This window comes from Ursus maritimus, unplaced genomic scaffold (assembly GCF_017311325.1).
Source record: "Ursus maritimus isolate PB19 unplaced genomic scaffold, ASM1731132v1 scaffold_36, whole genome shotgun sequence".
Taxonomy (NCBI): domain Eukaryota; kingdom Metazoa; phylum Chordata; class Mammalia; order Carnivora; family Ursidae; genus Ursus; species Ursus maritimus.
The window spans coordinates 13,477,054-13,495,906 of record NW_024426230.1 but is presented as its reverse complement, the minus strand read 5'-3'; the positions used below and the strand labels follow the sequence as shown (position 1 = coordinate 13,495,906).

Sequence of the window (18,853 nt, the reverse complement as noted above, 5' to 3'; positions counted from 1 at the left end):
TTTTAATCATATTTCTTTTGTTCTAAAAAATGTCTTAGTTTAAAGATAAATTATATGGTTGTCCTACCTAAGACCATATTAGCTTAAAATGGGCTGGTCTTCCCTTAATACAGAATCTATGTGGGCCTGAATTCATCATCTCATAAATATATATCTATGATATAACACTACCAATTTATAAAATCACATCTTCCAATTTAATTGACTCTGAATGTTACTTAACCTCGTTTTAAAGATGTAAAATAATTTGACAAGATCATAGTTTGTTCGCGGTACAGGAAAGACAAGAAAACAGGTGTCTGACATCTACACAAATGTTCTTTCTACTACCACACCATATGGAATAATGTGTCCTACTTTATAGATTGTCCATACATTTTCTCAATTGTACAATATATTTGCTGACATTATCTTACAAATGTAGGAGCCAAAGCTTAGACTTTCCCAATGCTAAATAGCTAATAAATGGGAAAATTCAGGATTTTAAATTCAAAATCTATTACTGCAGTTATTCACTAGAAAATAATCTAAAGCCATACCACACAGACAGTAAAAAGGTTATATCATCTGGGCATATCAAAGATAGCCCATTAACATGGCCAGTACAGGCAAATGACTAATAACTCATCTCAATATATGATTTCATCATAAGAAATTATATTATTTACTATCAAATGTAATTAATAGTGCTTGCTATTTACTCAGTCTCTTAAAAGAGCTTATCCTGCAGTGAACTCTGAATAGCAAAGGAAAAAAATGCATGAACAAAAATCTCTTCTATTGATATTTTTAAGCCAATAGTGAAAAACTGGAATTCCTGACACTGCATTGTTCAATTCATGAGTGAAGAAACTTTAGCACAAGACAGAAATCTTTCTAGAGAGTTTTAATTGAGCCCAGTTAGTGACTATGAAGACATTATTCTGGAATAACTCCATATCCTCCTTGTCTTTAACTTAGTAAATACTTAATAAATATGTTGACTTCAACTAGGTTGGTTAAAACTAATTTGATTTAAAAAACTTAGTGATTATATAATGAGTTCAACAATGTGCTAAATTCCAAGAGAACAGCAACCTGAAAAGGCTATGATCCCTATGCTAAGAAGTTTTTGATTTAGAGATGACACGTAAGCAATCGACTAATACTAGAGACAGAATTAAATAAAAGTCACAACTAAAGTAAAGACCAGAGGAAATTAAAGAACATGACACATGTAGGAAGTAGTGGGGGATGGTTAGGGTTTCTCAATACTACAAAGAGAGAAATAGTTTTAAAAAAAAAAAGTAAGGTAAAAAGGAAAGTAAAAGAAAGAACGAAGAAGGAAAATTAAAAAAAAAAACAGGCTAAAATTGTAGTGTGGAATCTTAAATTCTGAAGTCTTAAATTAGGAGGTTTGGATTATATTCTATACATAACAGAAAGCAAATGAAGTTTTTTTATTTATCTGACCATTATTTCACTCTTGCTCTTGACAGTTCCTTTCTCTCTGCATATTTAAGGAATTATCCCCATTGTTGCTTTCAGGGTATTCAAGAAATTATTCCATTATTACTATTGAGAAGTCAGTGAGTCTAAATGCTATTCCTTTGTTAAATATGTCTTTTCTAATGGTTGTTTTTAAGGGCTTTAACTTCAGTGTTCTGCAGTTTCTCCTAATATGTCATACTTGGAATTCATTTGGTATCCCTAGATCTAAGGCTTTTGTCATTTGACCATTCTGGAAGATGCTCAGTCATGATTTCTCTGTATCTTGCCTTTTCCCTGTTCCCTATATTAATACTCTAGAATTCTAAATGATTTATTTTAGATCTTTTCATTCTATCTTTTGTGTCCTTTAACATCTATTTTATATTTTTCATTTCTTCATCTTTCTGGCTTCCAGAAGTACTTGGTTCAGATCTATCTTTCTGTTCATTATTAGTTTCTTACAGTCTATGTAATCTGCTGTTAAACCTATCTGCTGTTTAATTTTAATTATTTTATTAATTCTGTAAATTCAATCTCATTAGTTTTCTCAAATTCACTCAATCATTTTTGGTCATTTTCCTTGCTCTTATTTTCAAGCATCTCTTTTTAAAGATATTACTTAAATACTTGTTATATTCTGTGACTAATAGAATACCTGAACTATTTGTTGTTGAAGTATGTGTATGATTCTGTTGCCTTATGTTTTCACTAACTTTCATTAGAAGTGCTTTTTTCTCTTATGTGTTTTTTGATAGCTCTGGGTCTTTGAAATTTTATCTATAATAAATATTAGAGGCTAACTGGAAGGTAATTTGTTTTGGTTTGTGGTCTATGGGCCCCTCCAGGGTAGGACTACTTCGATTAAATCCTCAGCTTATAGAACTACACAAATAGCAAGAATTCAGGCAACTTGTGTGGTTCTAAACCTGCCTGCCCAAAAGTTGGCCAAGGAAGATGAATTCTCAGTGATTTCACCCCCTCCATAGTCAAGAAAGTCAAATTCCTTTGTTACCTTATTTTGCAGGAAGGGCTTGACTCTTGTTCACCTAAACACTAATGGTGTGGCCATTACAATACCAGCTTCAAGAGAGGATATCTCATTACACTCTCTGGCTTAAACAGGCTCCAGGCTCTATCTCTTGTTTGTCTTGCCCTTGAAACCATTAAAATGGAAAATTCACAGAGGTTTGACAAATGCTCTCAGAGTGAAAGACAACTTCAGGCAATCACTTAATTCTCATGTTCCCCTCCCCAACATCCTGCCCCCATTTCTACTTTGTTTTAGGCCTTTGTAAATTCCTTATCTTCCTGCCTTCTCTATAATGTTGTTGTAAAATATACTTAAATTATAACTTTTAGCCATCCTTTTCATTTTTTTTTATCAGAAGGGTCATTCAGGATATCTCTATTTTCTCATACTGTTGACAATGCAAGACAGTGAAAGTTTTTGAGTAGCAAAGTGTCACTTGTGTTTTAGAATGATAGCAAATGAAAGTGACAACTGGTTAGAGAGGTGAGAAACTGAGGTCAGAAAAGTTAGGAGGGTACGGGCATACTTCAGAAATATTATGGGTTTTGTTCTAGACCCCTGCAATAAAGTGAATCTTGCAACAGAGCAAGTCAAATGAATTTTTTTTATTTCCCGGTGCATATAAAAGTTATGTTTACACTATACCATAGTCTAGTAAGTGTGCAATAGCATAAAAAGACAAAATGTACATACCTTAATTAAAAAATATTGTTAAAAAATGCTAATCATCACCTGAGCTTTCAGTGAGTTGTAATCATTGATCACAGATCACCATAACAAATACAACACTAATGAAAAAGTTTGAAATATTGCACAAGACTTAACAAAATGTGACTCAGAGACACAAAGTGAGCAAATGCTGTTGAAAAAAAAATGGCTCCAATAGACTTGTTTGGCATAGGGTTGCCACAAACCTTCAATTTGCAGAAAATGTATTATCTGTGAAGGGCAATAAAGTGTTGCACAATAAAATGAGGTGTGTCTATGCTATTATTGTCTAGATCATGGACCTGTAAGTAGAGGTAAGATAATAAAATAGGAGGGAAAATAGGAGAGAAATAATTGTTACAGAATTGACCATACTGGATGCTCCATTGCTTTGTGGTGGATGACAGCCTAAAAAGAATATGAAAATTATGTCAACTGTATTAGCCTACATGTCTATGGAGCATGGTAGTATCATTGATTAATAGATATTAATTGATCAATTTGGAAGTAAATAATGGAAAACTATTAAAAGCAATTAAGGGTATATCTATCACCAGAAAAAGAAATCAGGGTATGGGTGCTTAATGTTCTCAAAGTAGCTCACTGGCTAAGGCGCTCAACTGATGTTAATGGCCAGCTTCATTTGGTGTTTTCTTCATGGCTATAAAGTGGTTGCTGTACTTCCAGGAAGGGAGGAAGTGTTCAAGGTAATAAGAAAAAAAGGAATGGTGCCTGCTACATCTGTCCTATGTGAGGGAAACAAAAACCTTTCCAGAGACACTCCAACTTCTCTCTCCCCTGCTGCAGAATTCCTCTTATGTCACACTGGCAAAAAGAAAGACTAAGAAAGTGTTTAACTTCTCCTGCTTCTATAGTAAAGACAAACAAAGGAGAATATGATTGGGAATAAATGTTGAGTTATACAGTCAATAGTGTTAGTCTCAGGTCCTGACTTCTTTCCGGGGAGAAAAGGCTTAGGGAGTCAAATTAGGGATTTGTTTTCAAACTTGCTGAGGTTAAGGAAACATTAAGATATCTAAGTGGAAGGACAGAAGAGGTAGTCATTAGGACATATATAATAGGTGATATTACAGGAATGCATGAAATTAGAACAAACAAGCCTACAATAAAAGAAACTCCAAATACTGGCAAGAAAGTGAAACAAGAAAAACTCAATCATTACTAGAAGGAATGAAAAATGGTACAGCTACTTTGGAAGAGAGTTTGGTAGTTTCTTACAAAACTAAATATATTCTTATCATACAATCCAGCAATTGCGGTCCTTGGTATTTATCCAAATGAGTTGAAGAATGTATGTCCAAAAAATTCTGCAAATGGATGTTCATAAGCCAAAATCTGGAAGCAACCAAGATATCCTTCAGTAGGCGAGTAGATAAACCGTGTACACCCAGAAAATGTAATATTAAACACTAAAACAAACGAGCTACAAAGCCATCAAAAGGTATGGTGAAAGTTTAAATGAATACATACTATATGACTCCAACCATATGACATTGTGGAAAAGGCAAAACTATGGAGACAGTAAAAAGATTAATGGCTGGCAGGTATTAGGAGGAGAGAAAAATAAATAGGCAGAGCACAGAGGATTTTTAGATAGAAACTTCTGTATGAGCCACAATGGTAGGTATGTGTCATGTACAATTGTTAGAATGCACAGAAGAATGTACAGACTAAGAGTGACCCTTAATGTAAACTCTGGACTGTGGGTTATACTGATACAGATTCGTGAACTGTAACAAATATACCACTCTGGTGTTGGGTGCTGTGGGCATGTGCAAGTGTGAAGGCAGGAGTTATGTGGGAACTCTGCACTCTGCTCAATTTTGCTGGGAATCTACAACTGCTCTAAAAAAAAAATTTTTTTTTTTTAAAGAACAATAAGGGTCTAATCACATAACTAGGTAGAAAAAAGGAGGCACCAGCTAAATAACAGCAATCAAAGAAAAAAATGATGAGGATGTAGCAATACAGAACTCTAGGAAAGTTTTTAAAAGGGCAGGGCCAACAAAAGGGAAATGTGTTCTAGTTACATTGACTAGGATACTGAGTAGGATAGAGAATAAGTTTCACAAGTTTAATCATCAGAAGTCACTTATAATCTAAGAATGAATGGTTTTCAATGGAATTACAGTGGAGAAGCCCAACTGTAGGAAGTTAAAGATGTATGATAAAGAAGATAAATAAAATGGAAGAGGGATAAAAAGGCAGTATATGTGAAATTTCTTATTGTCTGATGTCTACATATTTATGGTTAATGTAAATTTATTCAAAAACATTAAATGTCCAAAACTCTTCTTCAAGAAACCAATTTCTTAACATAAAGAGGTAAAATTTATTTTAAATTAGAAAATAAGCTCTTTTGTTTTTTTAAAGTTACTCTCAAGGTATAGACTAGTATCAGCATAAATTTAGCCCTTCATCCTTTATGTACCATTGTGTTTTACTTGTTATTAGGGAAAACTGCAAACATTATAAAAGTAGGGGAAAAATGCCATGCTAGCAAATTTAGCTAGTATAATTCCATGCTACTTCAAAAACAATGCTTATATGATCAGCAAAAATCCAATTTTATGCTCTACCACAAAAAATAATTTAGAAATAATTTCCAGGTTATTAGAATAAACAAAGATTTATTATTTGAACAGCACTATGATATAATAAAGTATTTCCTTGTATGATAATCATGTATTTGCCATAATTAATTGGAAAGTTCTATATAATGTATGATCATTAATTTGGATTTTTCCCAAACATATCCCCAGTACTGTTTCCTTTATGAATTTCAGCATTATACAATTAAAAAAAGCATAAAATTTTCAGCTCTTATCCTAGTCAAATTTACCTTTTACTGATATCAATAATAGTACTACTTATGTTAAAATGCTAGAAATATTATTGACCGATTGAAAGCTCCTAGAAATAGACTCTTCTTAAAATTTCTTCCTAAAGCTTATTTAGATACTAAATATTGAATGAGTTAACAACAACAAAAAAATGATACTTGTAAGTGGACTGTAAAAGACAGGCATACTGCTGAGAAAGAAGATGAAAAGTTGATTCATCAGATAGCTTGGTAATAAATTTATTATTCATAACTTATATGGCAACTTGAAGATACAGCATGTAATAACCAAAGCACCAAAAAAAGAACATCATCTCTGGAAGTTAAGAATAATTTTTTAAAAATGATTCAGAATAAAGTAGATATAAATATATAATAAATTTAAGATTTCTCATGAGGAAGTATAGCATAAAATAACTAAAAAATGATTCAAAGCCAGTGTTACACAAGATAGACATTTTTAAAAGAGCTAAAATGAACACAGGAGCTTTAAAAAGATTAAATTGATGAGTTTTTAAAAATTCTTCCTCCCATCCTAACTCTACAAAAAATTAAGTTGGTTAGTGAATGGATGAAGTTAGGAAAGATTAAAAGGCAACAGAAAAATCTGACACTTTTGCGAAAAACGTGAGAAACTAGAAAAGATTTTAACATAGTATATTCGTCAGGGGTAAAAATGTAGCTTTGTTTATTTATTGTTTTACATAGTCTATAGTTTCTAGAGATTTCTATTTTATAGGGATTTCGTTCTGTTTGGTTTTGAACTTCCTGGTTTTTTTGGTTTACATCTAACCTTCTAATTTTAATAACCTCTTAGAAATGTGCGTTTCTTCCTCTCCATAAATAGCAGGTGCCATTTAATTCAATTTAAAACAAATACACACACACACACAAAGCCAGAATAAGGACTGTGGTATTATTACGTACTTAACGAACTAGAATTTTAATTCCAGGTCTGTTTTATATGGAAATAGCCATGTCACATACAATACATGAAATCTGTCCTCTAATGCTGATAATAAATTGGCACATATTATGGAAGCTGCCTTTAAAACAAAGTTGCTTTTAATTTGCAAGTATATATTTGAAAATATTATTACACTAAATTTTAATCATATCATGGTAAATTCCTTGGGGTAATTAAAAAGTGATCAAGAATCTACATTTCTTTTCTTTCCAATTTATCGTTCTAGTCTATAAATTTGAGAGAAAAAAAGAGAAAGTGCATTAAAAATGACAACAAAGTTATTATAAGCTCCTAACTACTCACCGAGAATTTCAAAATGAAGCTAAACACATTTGTAGAAAAATCAGATTTCAACCGAACTTCACACTTTTTGGATAGACAAAAAATATTGTCTACTTCAAAATGTCACCATTTTTCTGAATTTTGGTAGATAATTCTGGTTTAGTGAGTTACACTGCTAATGCCCTAATATTCTCCTATAATCTGTAGCAAAAACGAATTTAAGATAACAAAGTACAATACAATTTTCTTGATAGTACATTTTTTTCTTACTGCACAAACACAACAATGATGAATCTTTTCTGTTTCCTGTGGATATGTTTTGTTTTTATTTTTAACCAGTAAATGAGAAAGTAAGCACCTTGAGGGCAGGAACCACAACTAGGTCACAGGTGATATGCTACAAATTGGGACAAAGACAAAGAAGGAGAATGGAAAGTCATATAAGTACCGTAAGAAAAAATATGTAATTAGTAGAATCAAAATGACGTCCTTTTTCGTGATTATTGGATCTCTATTACAATGAAACAGAACCTCTTGTCGTGAAGCATACACTTCCCTTGTTTCAAGTTCTAGTAGACTAAATTTTCTTTCTTTTTTTGCAATAAGTAACATTTTGAGAATGATTTCAATTCCCAAACATATTCACATACCCTTCAGGGACTGTCAGTTCTGTGGGTTAATAGTATCACAAGATTAGTGTAATAAATATTGATGTGAAGAAAAGGCTCATGGTTTATTTTTTTTCCTTTTAGTGTGGCCACTTTTTACTAACTACAAAAGATAACAGTATATCATAAAATCAGGAACGGAATGAACATGTACCCAAAGTATTAATATACCACCACTCAAAATTCAGAAAATACGTTGTTTTCATGTACACATACACGAAATAAAATAATACCATAACAGAAGGGTGCTGTATCTGTGTTTAAAGAAGGGGTTGTTGGCAAACACCACAGCTCACTTCTGCTGAAATGTACACAACTGATATATGCAGCACAGAAAGCTGGCACCAAGGGCTTACAACCTTAATTTGCCTGTAAGAAGGAACGGAGATTTACCTTCAGAGCACGTTCTTGATTGTTTTCAGCAGTCAGATGTCTCATGTTGTTTGCTGAAGTCTGGTTCTGCTCTTTCAGATGATGAAGCTCCTGCTCTAGCCGTTTGCACTGCCACAGGGGAAGAATCCCATTAAGTAAAGGAGTTATAGCATTTTTTTTTCAAACAAGCCACATGAATTAATGTAAATAATACCACTGCGTTCTCTAAAAGACAAGGTATCTTTTGCAACAAGAATAGTAAGTTAAAAGTAATGATGAATATGAACGTATGTTTGTAGTCTGGCAATTCAATTGCAATTTTGTCTTTTATTAATCTAAATACTGCCATAAAATTAGAAAAATACTTATTTTTTCATAAAATTAAGATTAAACTACATTGAAAAATGTTTTCTTCACGGATCAAATGGTTTTTATTATATATCTTCTGGCTGAATAAAAGCATGCTTCTAAAAGTCAAATGGGGTTCTACTTAAACCACAATATGATATTCTGTGATGAATTTTTATTAAGTTTAAAAAAAAACAATTATAAAATATACGGTAAGAGGTTTTTCAGATTTTTAGAAACATCTAAAGAAACAATTGTATAAGGATAAAAGTATTAACTACAGAGTGCTACAAGGTTAGGAAACAACTAAGGAAACAAGTGTTTTTAATTTCTATTTTGACTAAACCTTATTTTTAAGTAAAACAAGTGATAACAAACATATGAAATGACATTCTGACCTACTGGGAATATGTGAAAATATAAATTAAAAAAATTATAAATAAAAGCATAAATGGGCATCTATGCTGAAAAAATAACTGAAGTACTATGCCATTTGAATACAAGATCTTCATATAAATATATCAAATATTTCATACAATAATTGTACAGGATATAAAGTGATGTGTTGTAAATCAGGACCATATGAAGATATTTGGGGAATTAGCTAAAGGAATACAGTACTAAACCCATGTTTCAGGAAAAAGTTAAAAATCACTCCTTAAGTCATCTATTTTTAAATTAGAATATTTAAGGATTGCCTGGCTGGCTCAGTTGGACAGAGCATGCAACTCTTGCTCTTGGGGTCATGAGTTTGAGCCCCGGGCTGGAGGTAGAGATTATTAAAAAAAAAAAACAAACAAAAAACCTAAAAAATTAGCATATTTAAGTATCAACCAATATGTAAATACACATACTGATTCAAGACCTAGACAAAATTAATTCTAGATTATTTGACAAATGGCTAGTTGACCTAATGAATTAAAAATCATTACTATGATACAATTCAGATACAGTCATAATCCAAATTGGCATCTGACATTGATTTCTTTTGCCTCTGACCTATATAATATTCTTCAGTCTATATTAGTATTTCTCCTCCTTGAGTAAGTATACAAATCCATTTAAAAGAAGTTTTACCAAACAGGTGATATTGACTTATATAATGATGTTTCACAAATATAACATCAAGGGGCACCTGGGTGGCTCAGTCGTTAAGCATCTGCCTTCGGCTCAGGTCATGATCCCAGAGTCCTGGGATTCAGCCTGCATCAGGCTCCCTGCTCAGGGGGAAGCCTGCTTCTCCCTCTCCCACTCCCCTGCTTGTGTTCCCTCTCTCTCTCTACCAAATAAATAAATAAAATCTTAAAAAAACAAGAAAAAACCACAACAAAAAACAAAAACAAATGTAACATCAAGTATACATGCCTCCTGCATTTGTAATTATAAAACCAAAACACATTTATAAATGAAGTAAAATAATAATCACAAAATCAAGACTTTAAAATATTTAACTTAGCAGATAAAGTTTTGTTGAAATTAAATTCTGTAAATATAATACAGTATTGACTGATATGGTGGCAGATCATTTCAGGTTGCCATGTCTATTCCAACATGTGCTGTGTGACCACTTCACATTCACACATCACATTTTTAAAAATTATTTGAATGAAACCTTTGTGACATGACATCATCTGGCCTTTATTTGGAAGGAACACATGATTTATACATTAAACTCTACAGCTGTCCCTTTTTAGCCTATAACAATTCAAGTATACAAATGCAACCAAAATACAAATGAGTTCTCTGAAGATACAAATCACGAGGCATAAAAATGAATAAGACATAGCAGTGAGCATCACAATCTAGTAGAAGTATTCTTTACTAGAATCATCCTCTACATCTTCAATTAATTTTAATACTAAATTATTACATATTAAGTACGTAAATGGAACGACTAAATATGACTATGAGGTTACAAAGGTGGGGTAGATAATTTGGCTATGGGATAAAAAAATGTTTCATGGAGCAGATGACATCTGAGTTGGGCTTATTTGGGGAACATGATTTTATAAGCTGAAAGAGGAGAAAAAGGAAGAATACAGGAGAAAAGGTAGAAACATCAAGGGTCTCTCTGGAGAAAGTGAGAAATCATGGTCATAAGTTGCCTGACCACTTATTTTTTTGTGTTCCTAAGCAAATCAGAAATAACCCAAGGATAGAGATTTCTTTCCTACCTACATGATCCACAAAATACAAAATACTATAGCCAAACAGAGAAGTATGGCTTAAGAACAATAAAGCTATTTTTGAACCTGAGGGTATTTATCCACATTGCATACCTGGGCTCAGTTTTCATGGCCATGAAGGACAAGAGGGATAGAAAATAAGGCCCAGGGACCAAACTAGCAAGTGTCCTAAAGGGCTATACTTTCAAGTGTTTAGGGCTCCTCCCTACTTTAATGAATGAAAAGAAACAAGACAAATGCTACAGAAAATGTATGTCCCTAAATCAAGTAATATAATTTCTAATATGGTTTTAGAGTTTCATTTTGAAGTAACACAATTAAAAGTAACACGATATTTTCCCTGATCATATTCTGCCAAATATTAATATCCTTAAAAGTTCTAGTTAATAAATTGAGACCTAGGAGGTTTCTTACATTCTTTTATACTTAAAATTTGTTTTATTTTTATTTTTGTAAAGATTTATTTTATTTTATATATAGAGAGAGCGAGAGCGCTTGAGTCGGGGTAGGGATGAAACGAGAGGGAGACAAGCAGACTCCCCACTGGAGCGGGGAGCTGGATGTGGCTTGATCCTAGGACCTCGAGATCATGACCTGAGCCAAAATCAAGAGCTAGACGTTTAACCAACTGAACCACCCAGGTGCCCCTTAAAATTTTTTTTTTTTAATTAATAATGATTTTTTATTATATTATGTTAGTCACCATACAGTACATCCCCGGTTTTCGATGTAAGGCTCGATGATTCATTAGTTGTGTACCCTTAAAATTTTTTTAATACTCAAATGGAATTTAGATAAATGCTATCTTTATACTGTTACAGTCCTTGAGAACTAGGATTCTCATATGAGACAAAAGATAAAGATGAAAGATAAAATAAGTTAAGTAAAAAACCCTTTAGTACAGAATTTGAAGTGGAAGCGTCAGTACGAGGATACAGTTTTATCCTTAAAAAATACGTGTGTTTCTGTATTTCCTAGTTTTGCCCACTGAAAAGGGTAGAAATAACACGAAATCCAGTAGCAATGAGTACTCCCAGGACCTACCCTGTGGGTCCAAGTACCATTTCTTAATAAAAATAGAGAACTCTGTGGATATATGGCTGACTCCAGCTCTGGGACAAGAAATGTACAATATGATCCAAGAACACATGTTCTTAGCAGAAGTTTTGTATTAACTATCAGTACTGAGGGACTATCAAAGAGACTCAGAGAGGACTCAGGAGACAACTTGAAAAGTCCCCCACCAGCTAAAAAGAAGAGAATATGATCAAATAAGGATAGTAACTGAAATACATTGTAACACACATTATATGTTTAAATTATTGAGTTTGTAATGACAATAAAATTTTTAAAAAACTATACCACTGTTCGGGAATACTAGTAAGCCAAGAATTTATCTACCCTTTCTGATAAAACTTAACCACTAAGTAATCAAACAATACTACAATACTACAGAAGTATTCAAGCTAATAAAAAAAGGGAATGTTACAATTTCACAATTTTGAAATCATTACTATACTAAGAGTTCATTAATATAGCACTGAAACTGCTATTCACAAACCAACGTGTATTCCCAGATAAAAAACAAAACCACCTGCAGTCTTGGTAATAAAAATTAATATAAATCTGCTCAAGCCTATAGAGCAAATCGGCATATGTATAGAATAGAGAGGAACATTTTAAATGACACTAAAGAGATGCAATGAATAAACGAGGTAACTCTACAAGAAAAATGACTCATTTAAAAAAAAAAATTCCAATGGGGCCTCAGGGTGGCTCAGTCAGTTAGGCATACAGGTCTTAATCTCAGGATTGAGAGTTCAAGCCCTGCATTGGGCTCCACACTGGGCGAGGAGCCTACTTAAAAATAAATGAATAAATAAAATTTAAAAATTTAAAGGATAAAAAGAGAAACAGAATCTATACATTAAAAATAGTGTTGACTCAATTCAATCATTTGTAATGTATAATTCTTATTAAATATAGATTCAAAACAGAAAGTTACAATATTTATGAGATCACTGGAATTTGAAAACTAATCAGATGTTTCTCAATATTCCTTGTTAATATTTTTGTTGTGATAATGATATTGTGGTTATGTTTTAAGCAACAGGTGATCTTTTAGAAAGACACAATAAAATTTACAGATAAAAAGGATATTATGTCTGGTAAATTTCCTTCAAAATAACATGAGAAGGAATAAATGAGTGGGGAATATAAATAAAAAGGCTGGACAGTTGTAGCAAGGTAGAAATATCTCAGGGGATCAGAGATTCTATGGTTTCGAAGTTCACTGATAAGAGGGAAAGGATTAAATTTTTCTCTATAAACAAAACTAATTCTATAATGCAAGTGAACTAAATATACACAACATAAAAACCGATGGCAAATTTTTATAAACTAAATTTGGTCCATATTTAATATCTATTTTCAGCAGTAATTTCCTCTTACTTGTTACTGTAAATTCTGAAGAATTAAACCAAGCAGACAATACATTGTTATGGTTGTTTTACTTTTAGTTTCTGAAAGATTACCATGCCTTATGTTTTTAGCAAAAAGTTCTCTAATATTGTATAAGTTTTTAACAGCTGCCATTTCTCCTCCTATGCAATCTGCTTTCAGTCACAGATCATTTTGATTGCATACAATCAAATGTCTTCTCCCTTGGATGCTATACAATTCTTTCCTTTGCAGACAAAAAATAATACCAGACTCTTCCAGTCAAAACAGAAACTACACTTTGGTGTCAATGTGAATTATGTACTTTGAACTGCAGATGTTTGGAAGCACTTAGGATTATATAAATAAGTTTTTATTCTTCTTCATTTAGAAGAATCTTTAAAAATCACTTCATTTTAGATTTAAAAACAATAACTAGAATGCTTTTCTCACACTGCAATAACTTGGAATAAAAAGTTTTCAAATTCAAAGGCTTTGTTTCTTCAAAGCCCTGGAAAAATTTCAATAACTTGGTTTAAATGAATACAATACTCAGAGCTTTAAAAATACCAAAGATTAAAAAAGAAAAACAATAATTATGTGAACGAGTCTCTAAAACCACATGTACTGTAGCTGATGTGTGTATATACGCACACATACACACACATATAAAACATACAGAAAACAGAGTTATTTGGTAAATTTCATTAAGCACCCACTAGACAATATACCAGCACCCACCAGGCAACATGCCGGGCAATGACACGTTTCTACAGATTTATACATATATATATCTTAATTACATATACACATTTCAAAAACACCATAAGAAAGTAAATAACTAAGGATTTAAAAATACGGTAATTTCTACTCATTTTTTAAAGTAGGCTCCATGCCCAACGTGGAGCCCAACACCGGGCTTGAAGTCATGACCCTGAGACTGAGACCTGAGCTAAATCAAGGTCAGACACTTAACCCACTGAGAAACCCAGGCACCCCCATACTCATTTTAAACTACTGAATTATTCAAAAAAAGATGAAATGTTTTAAATCACAAAGTAAAAGGATTAGTAAACATGACAATTATTTTTAAAGGTATCAACATGTATGTAGGTATTTATTTAGTATGCTGTTATTAAAATACCATTTTAATAGTACTGTTTATTATATGAGCTGTATTCATAAAAAGTTATTCATTTGAAAAAATGATGGTTTGCATGTCTACACAGAATAAAGGTTAATACACATACTATTAATGATAGTCAATCAACTATTAGCAAAAATTAGTATGTGCCAGGTCCTGTTCTAAGCACTGTACATGTGTTAATCAGTAGATCTTCATGTGGACCCTATGAGTTAGATATTATAATAGAAGAAAGTAGAAGCAGAGAGTAATAATAACTTTTTCAAAGTCATGCAACTGATAAGAAGGATTCAATTTCATGCAGTGTAATTCAGTTTATCACAAAAACGTATAGTGTGCACAAATATGTCCAATAGCAAAAGGAATGGAAACAGGACTACAGAAAAAGTTAACGATGATGACATTTTAAAATTTGAACTTTGAACAATTACAGATACAGATAATTTTTAAAGTAGTACATAGATCTGACATAAGAAAATATTCAACATAGATCAGAATGGAATATGGACTAGCTAGTATATAGAATTATTATCTTTTAACACAGTTCATTCATACCCAATGAGTGCATGTGTTTTCAGGTTGCATCTCAGAGCTAATAAATATTTCAGAGAGCTATTTCTAGACTACATCTCTGATTGATCAAACTAACTCCTACCTACCCTATCTTGGTATGCTTTATTGGCTCTCCCATTGCTTCCAGAATTAAAACCAAGTTTTGGAAAATAACAGCAGCATTTCATGACCCAGACCCATTTCATATTTTCTCATTCCTCCCCAACTGCACACTTTGCTCTAATTTGGACATGCTAAATTCTCCATCTGCTCGGCACTATCCCTCATAAATGCTTATGATCCTTGGGCAAACCTAGCACCTGGTTCACTGAAGCTATCTAATGCATGTTCATTAAATAAATAGTGTGAATTTCATTTAAAGAAACCTTATTTTTTTATATTAATTTCCTTTGAAAATTAAAGACATTAAATAATATTTTGTTTAATACACACTAAACAATATTTAGGCGATCATACACCTATAAGCATAAATTCAACATAAAAATATCTGAAAAAAGTATATGAAAGGAAATATAACTAATTTCCAATATATAGAGATATGAAAAATAGCTCTATGTTTCCTAAGATGAAAAATTATAAATGCAAACAATGACTATTTAATGATATGCCTTTCAATTAACTCCCAATTAAGAAGCATACAGTCAACGTCTTTAAAAGTTTGGGGTACAGCAGCAGTATGGTAATGCAAGTAGGGCCATAAAAAGAAAAAGGATAGTAGTAAGACACCAAGATTCTAGATAGGAAAAACAGGGCCAAAAACGAGAAGAAAGAAAACAGACAAGTAGAGAAAAAAATGTATCAAAGCAAATGGAAGACTTGTGCCATACCTCATAAGCCAAACCATTGTAGGGGTTTTATCTTAGATGAAAATTATATAGAGTAAAATGCACAGATTTTGAATGTATACTTGATTTATTTTTTGACAAATTTATAAATCTGGACAACTACCCTCTTTCAGCTTATCTGCATTGAGAGCCATAAACTACCATTATTTTGATTTGAAATACCATGGATTATTTCACCTACTGGTCCGTAATCTTTTGTCTGACTTATTTCAATCTACTATATATTGGAAATTCATCTGTTTGTGTGAGTAAATAGTTCATTTTTTTCATGCAAAACAGTATTCCATTTATGGATATACAGTAATCTATTTTCCTGTTAATGAAATGGTACTTGAGTTGTTTTCATTGTTTGGATATTATGAATGGGCTCCTATAAACATTCCTCTGAAAGTCTTACAATGTGTATTTGTTTTCATTTTCCTTGGGTAAACATCTAGAAACGGAATTGCTATGTCACAGAGGATATTGTTCCACTGTATAAGAAACTGCCAAACAGTTTTCAAAACAGGTTGTACCATCTTATACTCACATTAGCAATAGATCAGAATTTTGGTTGCTGACATCCTTACCAGGTTGTCAGTTTTTTAAATTTCAGATGCCATAATGCATGTGATGTAGTATCACATTTAAATTTGTATTTTTTTATTCACAAATTATAATATTTTCATGTGTTCACTGGACATTTGTGAAGTTTCTCTTCTGGTCTTCTGCCCATTTTTAGGGGAGGGTTGTTTATCTTATTATCTATTTGTGGGAATTATTTAAACATATTTAATATAAGTCTTCTGTCAGATACATGAATTGCAAATATTTTCTCCCAGGCTATGGCTTACCTTTTCATTTTCTTAAAGTCGGCCTTTGAGGAATATTAATTTTTAATTTTATCAAAGGCAGATTTATCAATTTTTTCATTATGATTGGAGTTATTTGTCCTTTTAAAAATGCGTGACTATCCCAATGTGATAAAGCTATTTTCCTCAAGTTTCTAACAATATCTCTCAAGTTTTAGCTTTCTTGTTTAGGTCTACAAGGCCTTGACTTTATTTTTGATTACAGCATGAAGGAAGAGTCCTTTCTGTTCCATACTGACACCCAGATGTTGCACCACTATTTGCTGACTTACCTCTCCTTAAAGGACTGACCTGATGTCCTGGTCTAAAATCAAGCAAGTGCCACAAGCAAAAGAATGAAGTTAGACAACTTTCTTAAGACATACAGAAGAATTAGCTTAAAACTGATCACAGAACTAAATGTAAAAGCCAAAACTATAAAAATCTTAGGAGAAAACATCTTAGGAGTAAAAATTTATCTTAAGATAAAAAGGAGTAAATCTTAGTTGACACTGGGTTAAGCATAACCTTCTAAGCCTTTAAGTGACATTAAATAAAAAATATAAAGTGGACTTCACCACAATAAAAATATTTTTGTCCCATATATCATTAAGAAAGTGAGAAATTTTACAAATGATCTATATGTAATAAAAAGCTTGTATGTGTAATAAAGAACTGTTATAACTCAATAAGACAGAGAATAAACACATAACTCAAAAATGGGCAAAGAATCAGAATACAAACATTTCTTTAAAGAACATATACAGGCTGGGGGAGGAGTTAAGATGGAGGAGTAGGGGTCCCCTTTTTCAGCTGGTCCCCTGAGTCGAGCTGGATAGGTACCAGACCACCCTGAACATCCACGGAATCAGCCTGAGACAAAGGAAGATATATCTGGATCTCTACAAATGAACATCTCCAGGGATGAGTATTGAGGTACGAAGCGGGGAGCTGTGAAGCCGAGCACAGGTATCGGAAGATAAACGGAAGGGGGAGGGAGCCGCCAAGCTCAGGCGCCAGGAAGCGATAGCCACCTGCACAGGGGAGCAGACGGACTTGTGGATCAGCACCCACAAGAGAACAGACTGAGACTGTGAGCCGGGGAGCGTGCGAGACCAGACTGAAAACCGGAACTCTGCAGTGCAAGCGAAACACACTAAAATGGAGCTCCAGAGAGCGCGGGGGCGGCTGGCGGTGTTAGAAACACAAAGGACAGAGATATGCCGGCCCTGGAAGTGAGGGCTGGGACGCCGGGTGTGGGGCGCATCTCGGGACACTGCAGGGTTGAGCAGCACCAAAGGAAACAGAATTAAAGTGGCCAGAACATCAGTGGAGAACGGTCCGCGATCCCTCTGTTCTGAGACAGAGGCTGATATTTGGCAACTGCTGCTCTGACTCTCAGAAGAGGCACAGCAAACCGCCAGGGAAAGCCTCCAGAGAACAAAAGCCTGGAAATACCGGCTCACAGTGCGCCTATCCCCATCCCCCCTCGCAGGGGACACGGAGACTCTACCCAAACAGGGTTGCCTGAGTATCGGCTTGGCAGGCTCCTGCCCCAGAAGGCAGGCTGAAAAATCAAGACACACACATACCTAAGGTCCCTATAAAACAAGTGCACACTGCCTGGGTCCTGGTCAATAATTTGGGCTGTGGACAACCCCGCGACCTCTTCTCATCAGAATGACAAGAAGGAGAAATCCCCCCCAGCAAAGAAAAGACAATAAGTCTGTGGCCTCTGCCACAGAACTAATGGATATGGATATAACCAAATTATCAGAAATGGCATTCAGAGTAACAATGGTCAAGATGATGTGTAGACTCGAAAAAAGTATTAACGAAAATATTAATGAGAATATAGAATCTCTAAGGGCGGAAATGAGAGCGAATCTGGCAAAAATTAAAAATTCTATGAATCAAATGCAGTTAAAAGTAGAGGCTCTGACAGACAGGGTGAATGAGGCAGAAGAACGTATCAGCGAATTGGAGGATGGGTTAGTAGAAGACAAAGCTAAAATAGAAACTTGGCTCAAAAAAATCCATTCTCAAGAATGTAGGTTACATGAGATTACTGACTCAATGAAACGTTCCAATGTCAGAATCATTGGCATCCCCGACGGGGTGGAGAAAA

General features: G+C 33.4%; 1 protein-coding gene across 2 annotated transcripts in view; it reads right to left on the bottom strand.

Moving 5' to 3' along the window:
• The window catches only part of MIPOL1 (mirror-image polydactyly 1), a 320,903-nt gene that overhangs the window by 152,453 nt on the left and 149,597 nt on the right, over positions 1 to 18,853 (bottom strand). For both annotated transcript variants that reach the window (XR_569429.2, XM_008693964.2), the window contains exon 10: positions 8,382 to 8,489. Coding sequence is in view for 1 of the 2 variants with exons in the window: in XM_008693964.2 (XP_008692186.1) it covers positions 8,382 to 8,489 (108 nt within the window). In the remaining variant the exon portion in view is untranslated. The remainder of the gene's footprint in view (positions 1 to 8,381; positions 8,490 to 18,853) is intronic.